Raw genomic sequence first — 18498 nt, forward strand, 5'->3', positions numbered from 1 at the left:
CAACCTCCTCCCGGTATGCCTTCTCGTCGTTGTCCGAGATCAGCCCCACCACCACCGTGTCGTCTGCAAACTTCACTATGGAGTTGGAGCTGAACTTGGCCACACAATCGTGTGTGTAGAGTGAGTACAGCAGGGGGCTCAGAACACAGCCCTGGGGGGACCCGATGCTCAGGGTGATGGTGTTGGAGGTCTGACCCCCCACCCTGACCGCCTGGGGTCTTTCACTCAGAAAGTCCAGTACCCAGGCGCTCAGAGCGGAGCTCAGACCCAGCTCGATCAGCTTGTCCACCAGTCTGGTGGGGACTATGGTGTTGAACGCTGAGCTGTAGTCAATGAACAACAGTCTCACATAGCCCCCCTTCTGGCGGTCAAGGTGAGAGAGGGTGCTGTGCAGTACCTGGGAGACGGCGTCGTCAGTGGACCTGTTTGTCCTGTATGCAAATTGCATAGGGTCCATATCACTGGGGAGGGAGGCACAAATGTGATCCTTGACCAGCCTCTCGAAACATTAAATGACCACAGAGGTGAGTGCCACCGGTCTGTAGTCATTGAGACATGTTGGGGAGGGTTTCTTCGGTACAGGGATGATGGTAGACATCTTGAAGCAGGCAGGGACCTCTGACTCCGCCAGGGATTGATTAAATATGGCGGTGAACACAGGGGCTAGCTGGTTGGCACATGACTTAAATATGTGTCCTGTTATACCATCTGGGCCAGCCGCTTTCCTGGTGTTCACCTGCATAAATGCTCTTCTCACACTGTGTTCCGACAACGAGAGAGCGTCCCCGCCCCCCCGCGGTTGCCCCCCCCCCTCCACAACAGCCGGCGCGCCAGTGACGTCACTAGCCGTTGAGCCAGCGGCGCCACCGTCTACACCAAACCGAGCGTAGAAAGAGTTGAGTTTGTCCGCGAGAGAGGCGTCGTCGCTCCCCATTGAGGGGGCGCTGACTTTGTAGTCAGTTATTGTCCTCAGTCCCCGCCATAAGCCTCTTGTGTCGTTTTGTGCCATTTGTGTCTCCAGTTTATCAGCATATGTCCGTTTTGCAAGTTTTACAGCCTTGCGCAGAGTTTAGACTGAAGCCTTGTACTCCTCCATGTTTCCTGACTCTCTGCCCAGGTTGTAAGCAGTGGTGCGAGAGTTCAGAGCTGTTCTGATAGTACTGTCCACCCACGGTTTCTGGTTTGGGAAAACCTGCACCTTTTTCGTGGGTACAATACTGTCAGCGATTGTTGTTATGAAGCTCACAACGGTGTCCGCGAGCTTGCTGACGTCACTGGCACTTCCTTGAAACATATTCCAATCCGTGTCTGCGAGCGCGTCCTGAAGCGTGGCCTCTGATTCGTCGGTCCATTTTCTTGTCTCACGTGACACGACGGCGTCACGTGATCTTTGTTTGTAAGCAGGAAATTATAAGATGGAGTCATAATCGGACGAGCTTGTAGCCCCCGTCAATGGTGGCCGGCTCTGAACGGGGTGTAACAGTGGTCGAGTGTGTTTCCCCCTCTTGTGGAGCAGGCGATGTGTTGAAAAAAGGACGGCATCACTTTTTTCAAATTCGCCTGGTTGAAATCACCAGCTACGATCGTCGCCGCGTCTGGATGTTTGATTTGATGCTTATTGAGGTGGTCGTGTAGCTCCACCAGCGCTCTGCCAGTATTCGCTTGTGGAGGGATATATACGGCGGTCATGATGACCGCGGTAAACTCACGGGGGAGGTGGAACGGGCAGCACAGAAAAGATGTTCCATGTCTGGGGAGCATGAGCTTGAGAGAACATGCACCTCTTTGGGGTTAACCCAGACATTGTTCGTGAGGAGGCAGACCCCACCGCCGACGCTCTTGCCGGAGGCTGCCGTGCGATTCGCTCGTAGGACGGTGAAGGAGTCGGAGGGAGAGATGCTATTATCCGGAGTCGCTGGCTTGAGCCATGTTTCCGTGAAACACATGATGTTAACGTCTCTCATCTCCCGTTGGAAGCGGACCCTCGCTCTCAGGTCATCCATCCTTCCCTCCAACGAACGTGCATTCGCCAGAAAGATGGATGGAATTGCTGGGCGGTAAGCAGATCTTTTTAACCTCAGCCTGATACCTCCACGTCTCCCTCTGTGCCTCTTCCTGCCGTTCCCTTTGTCTTTTCCTTTGTTGCCGTTGTCCCGCCTAATCTCCGTTGGCCATTCTAGGCATAAAGTGTCTCCAAACTCCTCTTTGAGTCCGGAGTTTAGGTCCATAAGTGTCTGGTGGTCGTATGACGTACCCGCCAGTGATGTTTTAATAAAAAAAGTAGAAAAAACAAACATAATAGCTAAAAGTGTGCACAATCGTCGCGGAGCTAAACCAGAGGCGACTGAACTGGGTCGCGCCATCATCAGAATGTGTAGTGGGTTGGGGGAATAGTACAGTAGGTACGCATATTTGAGGGGACCGCAAGGATGGTGTACTGGTGGGTGGTGTCCGACCGATTATAGTGGGCCGGTCTGGGCCAAAAAAATAAATGGACCTCCCTAATTTCTAAACCCTGGCTACGGCCCTGCTTGACGCTGGCCCACCAAGTCATCATTGATGGAGTCACCAACAATGATGGTGTGGTACACTGTAAAAAAGAAGACTGTAAACAAACTGTAAATGTCTGGCAGCAACGGTTGCCAGATACTTACTGTCAAATGACAGTAAAATCAAATACATTTACAGATTACAACCTTTATTTAATGGTTAATATTTTGATAAAAAGTAATTTACTGTATTTGTATGGCATTTACACTTAAAGTAGAAAAACAAAAGTAATCTGTAAAATAATACAGTGAATTTCCTGTAGGCAGGAGCAGCTGCAGTAATGGACTGAACCATGTCAGCCTCCACAGCAGGAGCAGCAGGAGCAGCAGGAGTAGCAGAAGCAGCAGGGGGGTGGACCACGCCAACAGGTGCAGCAGGACCTCCGACCGGAGCAGGGACCCGGGATGGACTCCCAGCCTCAGCTCCCTGGGACAGTTTCATGAATTCTGGTGACTCTGGCATATTCAGAGTGAGCCTTGATGGACCAACAAGTTCAAGTTCAAGTTTCAAGTTTCTTTATTAACGTCACAGTGCCCAAGTGCGTCCACCTTTTTATAGGATTCTATCACATTTGCATAACAATAGCGAATATTACGTACCTTGCGCCGTTTTCATTGGAGTTTTTTACAAAACAACGCTGTTTTATTTGTCCTATATATGCGGATATCATTTAAAAACTTAAATTTTACCATTTTAGTTCCCTTTAGACAACAAACATAATGCTAATGATGCACTTTAATTATGATAATTAGGTGGCCATTCACGGTCACTGTACTGAGGTGACGTGAGGGCGCATTCATAGCTTAACGCTCCTGTGTTCAGATCGCATTTTCATCAACTTTTACCGACCTGCTGACCTGTGAACTGTGAAAAAAGGTCTTGGAAAATGGAGTTCTTTTGTTTGAACCTGTTTTCATCCTTTAAAATCAATGCTGCCATCTACTGTCAGCTGGAAGGTAGTGTCGTTTGTCTACCATCTCATCTCAGGAGCAAACAACATCCCCATTTTATTTGTCTAACAAACAAAATATTAATCACAATCACTTGTCACATTAACATTTGTGAGTACATGTGTTTTCAACAAAAATATGACAAATTTAACACAACAGCCAGCACTTCATAAAATTTTATAAACATTATATAAAAAATACAATAAACATAACTTAAAACAATAACTATTTACAGCACACCATACATATTTATAAATTTTTTCATTCGCTCACTCATTCATACACTCATTCATCCAAACACCAGTAACACCAGAAACTAGCATCTTCGTCCTCCTCCTCCTCCCACTGGACACACATGGTGTGGAACCATTTGTGACAGTTGTCACACTGGACCCACGACACCAAACCCTCAGAGTCCACAGGGGGGTTCGCCTTTTTACACCGGCCACACCGCCAGATCCCCAGCTTCTGCCTCTTGGTGGTGTGACCTGCAGTTAAAAAAGAAATTTATTATTATGACGCTGCTTGATTACAATATACCAAGGTCCAATAATAAGTAAGGGATAATGTATAGCTACGAGGTCATTGTCGCAAAATAATTGACCGACACGGAGTTTAAAATACCGAGGCGCAGCGCTGAGGTGTTTTAAACGTCAGTGAAGGTCAATTATTTTGCGACAATGATCGAGTAAAGCTATACATTATCCCGCTTATTACATGGCTAACTTACTAACAATATACCTAATTCATCGACAAGACTAGATCAAATGAAGACGCAGTTGTTCTGTGGCTCTGTCAGCCCAAATAAAGTGATTATTATTATCGGCAGCCGGCAGGTCTCTGGTCTGATTGCATGACTGAGTGCAGCTGTGCATATGCTGAGCAGCACTGATACAGTGTTGTAGTGGGCTTGATTGCGAACAGCTGCGCACAGCGGTCATTATTGTCCCACAGCGGTCATTATTGTGTGATAACGGACCTCTGACACGGGCTATTGACCAATCACAAGCAAGCATTTCGGCGAATGTGAAAACGCCATGTAATAAATATGAATAACTATCTATATAGTACTTTTCACACATGGACCACAGTTCAAAGTGCCCCACAGCAATTTGTATAAAATCAGCAAATTTTTTACAAAATAAATAACAATTCATAAGTTTGCCCTGACAAACTCAAAAAACATAAGTAACATGCCGATGGGTGTCGTGGGTCTGGCGTGGGAGGAGGAGGATGTCGATGCTCCTGTTGGTCCAGGAATACAGGAGGCTGCAGACACAAAAAGGGAGCACCACTCAAAAAAATTATTTTGTTTGGTTTGGTAAATATTGCGCTATGAACAGTCTATCAGTGTACTGTGTGTGTGTGTAGGCCGTAGGGGCAGGTACAATAAGAGTTTTTCTTCCTGTTCCTTTTGGCCATGGACATTTGTAGATCGTGTTTTTTTCACAGTTGTTTGAAAAAGCTTACGGTGGGAGGGAGAGGAAGTTGGCTGGGACACCCGGTGGGACTGCGGTGGGACTGCCGGCTCTGAGAAAATGGTTAAGAAACAATAAAACATGATTATTTATTCATAAAAAAATTTATACTTTTTTGCTAACTGAGAATGTTGTCTCCCAAATAACTGTTAAAAGAAAACAAATAAGTAAATACCATCCATTATGGCTGTTGGGGAGGAAGAGGTGGAGGGGTGGTGATCTTCCCCTCTCAAAGCAGGCAGGCGAGTGCTGGTGTGGAGGCTAGAGGCGGGCAGCAGACTGTGGGAGGCAGAAGAGGGGGGCATGGAGGCTGAGGCTGAGGGACCGGCGATGGAAAGACCGGAGCTGGTGGTGGGAGCGGCCCCGGGGGACACTCCTCTTCTGCGGCTGGGGAGAGAGCCACCACGCGGGGTACGGGAGGAGGTTGTGGGAGTCCTTAAAGTTTCAGCCCGCTGCCGCTGTCGGTCTGCCCTGGCCAGAGCTCCTGCCTCGGCGCGGGCGGCGCGGTCCTCTGTCTCATCGATGGCATCCGTCATCTCCTGGGCGGTGAGCAGGCGGGCCTTGGTGGTGTTCCTCCTGACCTTTCCAGATCTTCTTGTGAACTCTATCTGGGCCAGGAGTTGTCCCAGGTCCGCTGTGATCCTCCCTGCTGTTACAAGGGGGTGGTTGAGGTAGGGGTTGGGGGGTGAGTCCTGGACTAGAGCACGGGGGCTGGGTGGGGGGCTGGGAGGGGGGCTAGGAGCACGGGGGCTGGGTGGGGGGCTAGGAGCACGGGGGCTGGGTGGGGGGCTGGGCTGGGGGGTAACAGCAGGGTTGGCACCAGGAGATGCAGGGGGAGGGGCAGACGGCATGACCCTCGACCAATCAATAGCCGCAGGGTCCAGAGGGTAGAGGCCACACCTCCTGAAGCCAGCCACCACCACCCTCCGATCTTTCTGCCTCTGGTAGGTGTCTCTGAACACCCTTGAAAACTCCTTTTTAGAAATCATGAAGGAGTGGCTAACTGCCGACAGATCTCCCACAAGCCCGGAGAAATCTGCCTTCAAGGGTGCAAAGAAACTCACATCCAGAGGCTGAAGGATGTGAGAGGTGTGTGGCGGTAGGCACAGGAGAATGACCCTCTCCCTCTGTGCCGTCCGGACCAGCTCTGGATCCAGGTGGGACTGGTGACCGTCCATCACAAGCAGCAGCGGGCGCTCCTCCGTGGCATACTTCAGGAAGTGGTCGGTGAACCACTTCCTAAAAAGCTCTGAGTCAATGTACCCCGCTGGCGACTTCCCGTAGAGGGCATTGGGGACTCCCTCCCTATTGTAGGGCCCTCCTGGGTAGCCCCCCTTATAAATAATAAAAGGGGGGACGTCCTCCCCAGCCGCGTTGAGGCAGGCCAGGACCGTGATGTGTTCCCTGGTTCCCTGGGCCTGCCTGTAGGCGTGCTTCGTCCCACGGGGCACAACGACCTTCCTCCGGTTGGAGTCCATCTGAAACCCCGTCTCGTCACAGTTATAAATATGACGGGGTTTCTCCCTCAGCCCGTGCTCCTCCATGGTGCTGGTGAGGAGCTTGAAGTATTCTTCTATGGCCCCCCTCTTAGCGCAGGCTGCCCTCCCACGGTCAATGGTGTCCGGGATCCGGATCGTGAGGCGATGGTGTTGCCTCTCCCTAAAATTGATCCACCACCCCTGGCCAAGGGATGTTTTTAGGTTCCCTGGGTGACGGAGGTTATAGATGGCCAGGGCGTGGGCCAGGACCTGCGACCTCGTCAGCGGAAACCCATAACTGGCAGAGTACAAGCAGTACTCCACCAGGGAACTCTCATCTTCAGGGGTCAGATAGGTGCCCCGGCCGATGTTGCAGGCCAGAGACACCTTTCCGCTGAGTCGGTCGATCAGGCTGGACTTAGGGACCTCGAACAACGTGGCTGCCCGCCTCGCACTCCACCTGCCTGCTCTGACCTCTGCAATGGCCTGATCCATGGCCTCCTGGGTCCACAGACGCACCTTCCTCTCCCTCTTCCGCATTTGCCGGATATTAGGCATGCTCTGCAAACACACAAAAATATTTTAAACAAGAAAGTAAAATAATATGAACTTTATTATTATTGTACGACTGACGAGTTTATTTTATTTGATTTATTTAGCACATTATTTAAAAAAAACAGTGCTAGGAGGGAACTTATGTGAGTGATTTATGATGAAATTAAATTAGATTTGAATTGTTTTTTTGAATATGGATAAGGAGGTTGTTGACCTCAATGATGAATTTAGTTTATTGCTATGGTTTGTTGGATATGAGTGAAATTCTGATGAAAAGATGCAGAACAATGGAAGGTATCAAGAACATCTTGCCTTTTGTTAATGAACTTGAATATGAATGAGCATGAAACCAAAATGATTATGCTGAAATATTACCAGACATGCAAACACACACACAACCTTACCTTCACCCAGTTCAGCATGGCAGCCTCACACACACACACACACACCTCCATTCACCTGTAGAGAAACAAACAAGCACACACAAACCTACCGTGTCTGCTGTCTGACTTTGTCACTGCTTCAGATGTTTTTTTATACAGAGATTGAGAGAGAGAGAGAGAGAGAGAGAGAAAACCAGTTCATTATTTTCCCCGCGAAAATTATTGTTCTCCCTTCGATTATTTTCGCGCAACCTCAGTTCATCACTCGTTCAGACAAACTTAGATCTCTTATTAAGATTACAAATGTACAACACATTTCGTCGGACAAAACACTGGCTATATATGCTAGCAACATAACCAAACAATCTGACTTCATCTTGGGGCGAGTGGGAGTTCGTGTTTAAGGAACAGGAAGCTACTTTTACTTGGAAATCAGCGTCGCCCCGAACACATTCGAACAATTATAACGTTGCAGTGGTACAAACGTTCACATCTAGTAGTCTTTAGATGACTAAATATAGATGAATACTCATGAAATTTGATATATATACTCTAAAATAAGTATGATTTCATATCACCTACCTTTCGACGTGAAAATCTGGTGGGGCTGTGAGGAAAGATCCAGAATGCCGCGCAAGATGGGGCGTGACCGAAGTTGGGTTTGGGCGTTCCCAGATAAAGAGGGTGACCGGGATTGGTTTACGTTCCGTTAGTTGTCATACAAAAATACAGAATACTTTTATATGAAATGCCTTTTCCTGTTCTGCTCCTGAGAGTGTGCTAGATAAAAATAAAATAGATGAGTAAAAAATAGAAGTCAAAAGTATGTAACAAGTGTAAACAAAGGTGTTCAAAACAAAAGTGTTCAATATACATTTAAGCATTACATCACGCGCATGAGTGTGTTATACTCATTAGATCACGCCTAGGGGTGGTTGTTAGGCCCGATGCACAGCGGAGGGTCGTTAGACCCCCCTAGGTGTGATCTAATGAGTATAACACACATCGACTTCAAGTGATGTAATGCTTTTATACAATGGTCGAATTCACCCAACCCTATTGCTATACAATAAACACACAGTAATTGAAGCATAATGGCGATGTATTCACAAAACCATCGACAGAGAAAGTAGATCCAATAGTAGATCCAAGTCTGACAAAAAAATATAAAAATCGACAGCCATTTTTATTTATTTTTTTTTAGTCCGCGATTTTTCTTTTGTTTCACAATGGGTCATGACAAACCAATTACATAATCCAACATATGTGTAACGAACTAACATATTCCAGTTGACTATTTTTTTTGGAGGATTCGTTCAAAATATATTCATACTTCCATTTGTCTATCTATGGTGGACTCATTCAGAAAAAGTAATTCGGTTGTGGGAGGGATCTGGGGTCACGTGGAGTGTGTTATACGAAATAACAACGGCTGACTTGACTGTTTCAGCCAATCATAATCAAGATATTTGCATGCCATTGAATATACAATATACAATACAGAGTAGGAAAAAAAAGTGTAACTGAGTTACAATACAATAATAAAGTACAATGCAGAAATGGGATGAGGTACAACTTAGGGTAAGGTGCAATGAGGTATGAGTTGTAGTGCAAATCTCAACACCCGTGAGTCCATGGTATAGGCCCTACTATACTATACTATAGGGGGTGGTGAGACCTGGGCAAAACTCATTGATGGCCAAGATGTTGAAGGGGTTGCTGAACTCCACAGAGTGGTTGGTGGTAGATAGTTGAGGGGGTACCTCTCTACCCGACCTCCAACCTCTCTGACCCCTCCCGGCTGCCCTCCATGGCACTGCTTTACCTCCCAGGTGCTACCTCGGCCCCAAGCGTCTGTCCTCTCCTCCCTTGGGGAGATGGCCACAGCTGGGACAAGTAGAGTGTCGTCCAAGGTCTCTCCATATGCCTCAGCTGTGTGTTTCCTACACAACTCATAGACTGTATGTTCCAGTGCACTCAGTCTGAGGCAGTGTTGTAGTACTCGAGTCCAGACAAGGACTCTGACTTGTTAATTGATAAATACAGTTATTTATTTATAATTTAGTTTGTAATAGGCCCTAATAATTTGGCATACAATATTGATGGCTAGTGCATTTGTTGGGCTATTGTGTCACAAAGTAAATAAACTCCCTTTGAAATGGTGGCCGCTGTGTCATTGATGTTTAATGTAGATCTTTTTTTCTTTTATGATGAAGTAGATTCTTTGAGTGAGAGCGCTGGTTTCAAGAATAATTCAGACTGGAGATGGTTTTCAGAGGCAATGGTTCAGTTGGTGAAAAGGTGATTTATTCAGCATACAAACAAAACGTCCATCCTTGACCCAGCCTCGACTAGACTGAGTCCTCTACTGTTCTCAACAAGTTGTTTAAATCCTATCTCCAATACACAAGTGGGTCTGGTCCTCCCCTGCCAATAGTTGGTAAACTGGTTTGGTGTGTGTGGTTTGTGTGGGTGTCACCTGATATGTCTGTGTGTAGTGTGTGATCAAATCAGTCTGGGGTGATGGGTGGGTGAGTGAGAGTGTCTGTCTGTCACATGAAGCTAGTCTGTGTGTCTCTGTGTGTGTGACTCTGTGTGTTTGTGTGATCCACTTAGAGAGATAGTCTAGTGTGTGTCTATGAGAGTCTAGTGTGTGTGTGAGAGTCTAGTGTGTGTCTATGAGAGTCTAGTGTGTGTGTGTGTGTGTGTGAGAGAGTCTAGTGTGTGTGTGTGTGTATGTGAGAATCTAGTGTGTGTGTGTGTGTGTGTGTGTGTGTGTGTGTGTGTGTGTGTGTGTGTGTGTGTGTGTGTGTGTGTGTGTGTGTGTGTGTGTCTATGAGAGTCTAGTGTGTGTGTGTATGTGATAATCTAGTGTGTGTGTGTGTGTGTGTGTGTGTGTGTATGTGTGTGTGTTTGTATGCGTTGATCAAATTAACCGGAAACCAGTTTGTCCTGTTTTAGATTAATTGGTGGTCTCAAAATGTCCTGGTGGGTGAGTTAGCGGGGGAGTGTCACATGAGCGAATATGTGAGTGTGTCTATATGTGTGGCAGTGGGTGTTTGTGTGCGTGTGAGGTTAATCTGGTTATACCAAACCAAGGGCCCCTAGCCTTCAGCCCCTCAGATATCTCAAACACACATAATCAATATTATTTATCTAGCTAGTTTTAACTTAATCTTAACTTGATTGGCCATATGAATTAAATTGTTACTTCAATAATAATAATAATAATACATTTTATTTGGTGACACCCAAGGTCACCTTACAGATCAAAGTCAAGGTTAAAAACAAAACAAACAACAGGAAGTATAAAAGAGTGAAGTTAAAATAACAAAACAAACAAACATCAGGGGGTATAGAACAGTGACACAGGTTAGATAGGGAGTCAGACTGTCGGACATGTGGGGGCAGGGTTTGAAGGTGAGTAGGAGGTTTTTGAAGTCGATCCGGTAGTGCACAGGGAACCAGTGTAATTGTAAAAAGGATAGGGGTGATGCGGTCGAATGAGTTGGTGCGGGTGATGATCCTGGCAGCAGAGTTTTGGATAATTTGGAGTCTGTTGAGAAGTTTGGTGGGAAGGCTGGTGATGAGAGCGTTTCAGTAATCGATCCGGGATGTGACGAATGAGTGGATCAGGGTTTCAGTGTTTGATCGGGACAGAGATGGGCGGAGTCTGGAGATATTACGGAGGTGAAAGAAAGCAGACCAGGTGATGTTTTTGATATGTGGTGCAAAGGAGAGGGAGCCTTTGAGAGGGAGGCTTTTTTATACTTGGGGGGAGAAGGGTACAGGGAAGCCATCGATGGTGATGTTAGGAACTGGGGTGTTTTGTGATTTGGTGAAGGTGGATTTGAAGCCGATGAGCAGGGTCTCAGTTTTGCTGCCATTTAACTTCAAGAAGTTTCTGCTCATCCAGCCCCTGATGTCCGCAAGGCAGGTGGTGAGGGAGGTGGGGGGAAGGGCAGTGGTGGGTTTGGAGGAGATGTAGACCTGTGTGTACAATACAGTATGGCTCAATACACACAATTGTTAAGGGGATGCAGACCAGAGAAATACTTTCATCTTGTTTACATCAGGGTCCCCCATTTTCAATTCATAATGAATTGTAAGTAAGGGTGCAATTAGCACTGTGCAATCCATTCTTCGTGGATCTAGCCCTAAATGACCAGATGTATCAACTTCGTTACACCCCCCCTGGTGTCGTTGGGCGACCGGAGCTGCTCTGCTAAGATACTTTTACTATCGACTTTCCCTCTTGTTTTGTATTGCTGCTTCCGGATCATTTGTAGTTTCAAACAGTTGCTCCCGGGATCCAGTTAATCTCTTCTAATACTTTTATGTATTCAATACTAAAGATGTTAACTACCTGTGTTACCTTTAAATGTGCTATAGATACACCAGCATGTCATGTATCCAATCAGGTACATTCCACATGGGGAAATGGGAAGTAGGGAGGGGATACATGCACGCATCATGAAAACAACAACATTCATGTTGGACCTGCACACTTTAAAAAAAGTGCTATATAAATAGACCGTTTACCATTTACAAATGTCATGCAGAAATATAAAATATCCTTCCCAAAGGAAACAACAGCGTTTATGGGAAATGTAGTCCCCCAATTGTTTCAGTAATGGTCTCATTTGTTTACTGTAATTATACCAATGTGTCACAACTAATCTAGCAATGATCAGTGCTATAAATAACAGCGTTACTAACGCTGTTACTGTTTTCAGTAACGAGTAATCTAACGGATTACTCTTCCAATCTTAATAACGCTGTTACCGTTACTGCCAAAAAATGCGGCGCGTTACGTTACTATGATTAAAGCCGTCAACTAGATCTCTGCTCCGAGACGCAATAAAAAATGTTTGGTTAGTGGGCTGGGATCGTGTAGTCTTTTACCAACGCACTTGCAGTTCGGCGTTCACGAGACAAGCGTATAAATGCTGCCGATTGGCTGAGGTTGAGTACATTTGCATGGTAAGCCAATCAGAGGTAGAGTTGGGGCAGGTGTTCAAAAGCATGTTTACACACAACTTAGAACTTAACAACAAGACAAGCGAATCACATAGTCAACGAGAGACGGATATGGCGAGCCCAAATGCACCAAAACAAGTAGCCTTCTCTAAATGGAAGTATAGCCATTACTTTTCCCTCCAAGAAATTAAAGGAACGAATGTAATCGTGAAATGCACATTATGCCCTGGGCAAAAGTGCGTATCCACGTCGGTGTCGAGTAATTCAAACGTACTCAAACATCTTTCAACGTCGCATGCTTCCACGAAATTAGTGGCCAAGACCTCCGAAGGAGAAGGAGACAGTGCCACAAAACCTAAGCAACCGAAGCTTGATTTTAAGGATCCACCACACGTTTTGTCTCGGACTGAACTGAACAAACTGGTAGCCAGGTATGTCGTGGAGGATATGCTGCCATTATCTACGGTTGAGTCGGACTCATTCAGGGCACTAGTTGCCAAAATACCGGTCAGAGGAGGAGTAGCCCTATTGTGTAGAAAGACGTTTTCGAACTATATAGAAGCCCAATATACTCAAATGAATGTGGAGCTCAAACAAATGTTTGAGAAATTAGAATATGTGTCTACAACAGCAGACATATGTGGACTGCATGTAACAAGAGCTATCTAGGCGTAACAGCGCATTGGATAAATCCGCAAAGCATAAAGCGAGGTAAGGCAGCCCTGGCATGCAGGAGGTTCAAGGGACGCCATACACACGACAAAATTGCAAAGGAACTTGACCATATCTACTCCTTATATGGGATATCATTCAAAATCACCACAACAGTCACAGATAATGGCTCAAATTTTGTAAAGGCCTTCAAAATGCATCAGCCAGTGGAGCGGGATGACTCTGATGATGACGAGGATGAGGTGACGTTTACTGACATCAGCGAGGCCTTGCAGACCTGTGTTGTTTTTGATGATGGTGGTGATGAAGACGATACTGTGATCACGTTGCCGCCACATCAGATATGTGCGTCACACACCCTGAACTTGGTGTCATGCACTGATATTGACAAGTGGTTACTGTCAACACCCGGAACAAAACATGTTTACAGAAGTGCTACCACAAAATGCACAGGGTTGTGGAATAAGGCAAGTCGGTCAACGGTGGCTGCAGAGACTGTGCATGATGTAATTTCCAAGAAGCTGTTAGTCCCATGCACCACAAGATGGAACTCATTATATGATGCCCTGGCTCGTATATCTGGGATTCCTATAGTTGAGCTGAACACCATCTCGTCCAAGTTTGGATTGACAGACAGCACAGAACGAGAACACCAGTTCATTAAGGAGTACTGTACGGTCATGAAGCCACTTACAGTTGCCTTAGACATTCTTCATTGAGAAGATCATTGTTTCCATGGCACACTCCTACCCACGCTGGAGACAATGGGTCTCATTCCCGAAAATTTTCCAAAGATATATTCTGGAAGACTTATCTTGGAACCACTGAGACATAATCTATGACAAGTACACTCTGAGTCCTGAACGTGCTGGAGATATGTCTTAAGTGGCTGAAACGGTCGCAGAAATTATATGATCTGATATCTGCCTGGAGAATGGCATTCTGTCGTAAACTCCAAAGCGCGTTCCCGTTCAGCTCATTTGCATACAAAACACCGCCTCCATAGTTCCTTATAAGGCAACTGGTGACGCAGCTGTGTGAAATGGAATGGCGGAAGTGCTTTGCGAGCCGTGTGATTACGAAACCTAGCGTCAGTCAGTGCCAATCAGAGAGCGTCTCCGAGAAATGCGGCTAGGTTTCGTAATCACGCTTGCGCCAATCAAAACTAGATTAGATGAATGTATTGGCATCATATACAGCTCGCGGTAAACACCTGCCGCAGCGCGCACGCACACACACACGCGCACGCGCGCGCAGTACTGTATATGAATGAATTAATGACATATAATATATATATAGCCTACGGCGGGCGTAATGAATGAACGCAGTATGGCTTATTATTCCATAATTAAGCCTATAGGCTACTGTTCATTCGTAGGCGCACACAAGACTTGTTATGGAATATTAATGCAGTCTATTTCCACCGATTAGCTTTAGTTCTTATTTATTTATCCACTGTCATTTCAGTGTTGGTGTATAGGCTATATAGTTTAATTGATTAATGATATATTCGAAGGAATGCAGGTTTATAGCTATATCAACCCCCTCCAATGTACAGTAAATGACCAAGTATGGTTTTGTCAATAGTCCAATGTACAGTTTTGCTTGTACAGTGTAAGTATATTCCCCACCCACCCCTACCCAACCTCCTCCAACAGTTTCTACGTCAAATGTAGTCTCTTTTCTGGACTCTTTTTGTATCACAAACAGTACTGTATTTGCAAATCTGGTATGTCATAAATGTATAGATGTAGCAGTACTGTCTATCTGTGTCATGTGTGTCATATATGTTATGATGAATTGAAAATGGGGGACCCTGATGTTAACAAGACAAAATTATTTCTCTGGTCTGCATCCCCTTATGTAATTGAGCTGTACTGTACTGTACCCATTCTGCAATCTGTTAATAACGTTTTCAATCAATCAATCAAACAAAGGTCTCTCCCATTGTATACCAATCAATGGGATACATTGCATGTTGACCTGCATTCTTTCAAATGTATATAATTAATCATTAAAACAGATGTGTAACAAATAAGAAATACAAATTCCACAGAAGGCATTAAATTATTATTATTTTCAATCATTTCACAATAATTGCATAATTGTGTTTGAATATCTGAGTAATTATTTGTCCAAAATAGCTGGTTCAGATATGGTTAATCCAGCTGCCCTGTGATCAGATGAATCCATATTATTTATTTTTCCGACATCAAATTCGTAATTTCTTATCGTACAAAAATTGTCATATTTATTTTAATTATGATTAAGTAATTAATTCCAAGGAGGCCTGTAGCGTTGACGTGAAGGAATCACTATGAGAACACAGTCTGTCAAGTTATAATAACATTTTAAATTAGTCAATCAATCATGAGATTTGATCGTGGGCTGAGAGCATATTTAAGTGTGCTCCTCAGCACTCTTAGATCTGCTCTCAAATATGATCTCAGGAAAATTTGAGGACTCCCACTCCCAGCCCTAATATGTCTTAAATAGGCCGAAATCTGGCTAAGACGAAATATTTTGTCGTAACTTCGTTCGAGAATGAGACCCATTGATATCCAAGACCCTGCAACTGAAGAGTGGCCTGCACATCCTAATAGACCTTCCAGAGGCAATTGTCACAGTAAGAACTTTAATTTATTTTAGATCTTCAACAAATTACCCAATACATTTATTTTATTATATGAATGGGAAAAGATAACTATTCTATTCTAGCCTTTACAGTTATGAATCATTATGACTACAGATGAGATGATGGACCCTCAAAGCCTTGTTGTAAAGAAATAGAATGTATAGGCATATAGGGAAATTAATATAGGTTAATGTAAAATTAAATATATATAAATATGTTCATAATAGTCTATAATGCATATCTCTCTCTATCTGGATAGGGATAGATACAGATAATATAATATGGACTTTTCATCCTTATGTATCATTTCAGGCAGTCAAAACAAGATTTGCAGAGGTGCTGGAAAACGAGGATGCTGTCTTGGCTGCTGTGACTTTGCCCAAGTTCAAACTACGTTGGCTGCGGACACAGGATAGGAAGGACAAGGCCAAGGCAAGTCTGCTGGCAGAGTGTCGGAAAATTGTCCAAGAAGAACACCAGCAAGCAGGTACCATCCCACCAACACGCCACCTCAGCACAGACTCTGCCATAGAGGATGAGTTATTTTCCTTTGAGGATGACACCTCTGATACTGCTGAAAGTCAAGTTGCAGATTATTTCAAATCAGGAGAACAAGGGATAGACTCTCTTAATGGATTTGCACTGATAAAGAAGATTTCACTCCGGCATAATGCAGCCACTCCATCCAGTGCCCCAGTAGAGACTTTTTAGCCTGGGGAAGCTAGTCTTGAGTCCACTGAGGAACAGGCTATCTGACCAGAAGTTTGAGAAGCTTTTGGTTTTGAGATGCAACCACTGGTTCAACGACTAGATAGGGTATCTTACATTTTTGGTAAATTGCTTAAAGAGCATAATTTAATTTAGATGTATTGGCTGGCTGCAGCCTCTTGAAGTGAGATTGTCAACAATGGCCAGAGAAAGAGATTTATTTTTATGGAGATGTATTTTTTAATGTATTACCTGTTTACATTTGGATTCCTTTGTTTGGCTATACAGTGATTATGGTCAGTGGTTATGTGGGTGGGTAGGTTTATTGGCAGGTGGGTGGGTTGTTATATATTATTATGTACACAGTACATGTATGTACTGTGTGTATGTATGTTTGTATTAACACAAATCTTTTAATGTATTCTGGTATTTTATAATATGCATATTTTTTTATTTTTGTATGTTTGATTTTATAAACCGGGGGATGTTCTTGATAAGCCTCTAGGCTTCTAACTTCTCTTTCACAGTCGTTATAACTTATTATGTATTGTTTTTACTTCTGTTTAACTGTGTTAATAAATAAACAAACAAACAAACAAACAAACAAACAAACAAACAAACAAACAAACAAACAAACAAACAAACAAATTGTCAGTGACCAGAGACAGAGATTTATTTTTATGGAGATGTATTTTTCTTTATTTTTTTTATGTATTACCTGTTTACATTTGGATTCCTTCGTTTTGCTATACATTGCAATTTTCAGTTACATTGAAAGCACCTCATATTGTTACACTTTTCTACTTTTTCGAGGAAGAAAATACTTGGAACAGTATACTGTATCTATCAATTGTCTGAAGTTTTATTTGCACTACAAAGTTAATTTGTTATTTATTTGTGGTATAGTGCTTAAAAAGCATAATTCAATTTTGCCCAGTTGTGGCCTGTTGAATAAATATCAATATTCCAAAACATCTATTGTGGTATTTCATTTGTATCGGTTCACTATATAAACATAGTAATTATAATAATATACATGGCATTTGATTGGAGGCTAGTCTCACTTTGTCCCACAGCAACATTAAAATAGTTTAGATTTGTGTACATTGTTTATGTTAATAATGTATTGTATTAAGTGCCCATTTCATTATAATATTCAGATTTATCATAAATAATTGAACATGCACATGTATTTTATGTTCCGTTAAAGAGGGGTGGAGGTGGGGTCACATTTGAGCATTAAAACATTTACTTGAAAGTAACTTAATAGTTACTTTCTGAAGTAACTAGTTACTTTTATAATTTGTAACTGAGTAAGTAATTTAGTAACTTTTTGGAAGAAGTAACTAGTAACTGTAACTAGTTACTTTTTTAAAGTAACTTGCCCAACACTGGCAATGTTACATGGTATGATATATTATTGTCCTAGTAAATTCTCCTAGTAGTAGCTTTTATTGTTGACATTCTAAATAAGCATTTACACAAATGATTTACAATGTTCTTTGCTCGTTACTGGCCTATACTGTATTACAATTTGCATAGGTGTAAAAATAGCGAATTTATGTGAAAAACCTATTTCAAATTAACATAGAACAACGCTCTCAGCTACCCAGAGTGAACTGTGTTCTCAAACATCGCTCATTGCAAGCTATGACATTATGATTTTCCAGCAAAGCGTGCAGGGGGGGGGGGGGGTATGCTTGGATTGTTTTTTTCTCTCTCCCCTGTCTCATTCATTTCACATAATTTACATTTTAAGTACGCGCTAACTGGCTCAGAGGGACCGCCACATCAAAGCTAGGAGCGATCTATAACCTGTTCATCTCTCCTCTAGCTGCAGGAGATCATGGAGAGCAGAGAGGAGCAGGGAAGACAATGCACTTCAGAGGTGTGTTGTTTATATTCTGAGAACAGTGATCATGCCCAATGAGCTTCTAGGCAGCCGCTGGAACAATATAGGAATGCAATGAAGGAGTGTTCTGCTCCAAACATCATTTGTGGAGCTTAAAGCTGCACTGGGTAGTTTGGAGAAGAAGAATTGCCTCTAATAACTAGTTATAAATGCTTGAATATTGTTTATAATCTGGACACAAATCCCCCCCCCCCAGA

The 18498-nt window shown here is 43.9% G+C and overlaps 1 protein-coding gene across 2 annotated transcripts; it reads right to left on the minus strand.

Annotated features, from left to right (window-relative positions):
* Positions 1-3738: 3738 nt before the first annotated feature.
* LOC311222852 (uncharacterized protein) lies at positions 3739-8103 on the minus strand. 2 transcript variants are annotated; one of them, XM_084307488.1, is made up of 6 exons: positions 7977-8103; positions 7505-7531; positions 5154-7017; positions 4971-5030; positions 4698-4769; positions 3739-3988 (listed from the first exon to the last, which is right to left on the minus strand). In XM_084307488.1, exons 3-6 carry the CDS (start codon positions 7012-7014, stop codon positions 3786-3788), a joined length of 2196 nt encoding a protein of 731 aa, XP_084163614.1. In that variant the 5' UTR covers positions 7015-7017; positions 7505-7531; positions 7977-8103; the 3' UTR covers positions 3739-3785. The 2 variants fall into 2 exon arrangements, with proteins under 2 accessions (XP_084163614.1, XP_084163615.1); XM_084307489.1 differs by having other exon boundaries at positions 7505-7528; positions 7977-8018.
* Positions 8104-18498: the final 10395 nt, after the last annotated feature.

Source organism: Notolepis coatsorum (assembly GCF_963971535.1).
Source record: "Notolepis coatsorum genome assembly, chromosome: 2".
In the NCBI taxonomy this organism is placed as follows: domain Eukaryota; kingdom Metazoa; phylum Chordata; class Actinopteri; order Aulopiformes; family Paralepididae; genus Notolepis; species Notolepis coatsorum.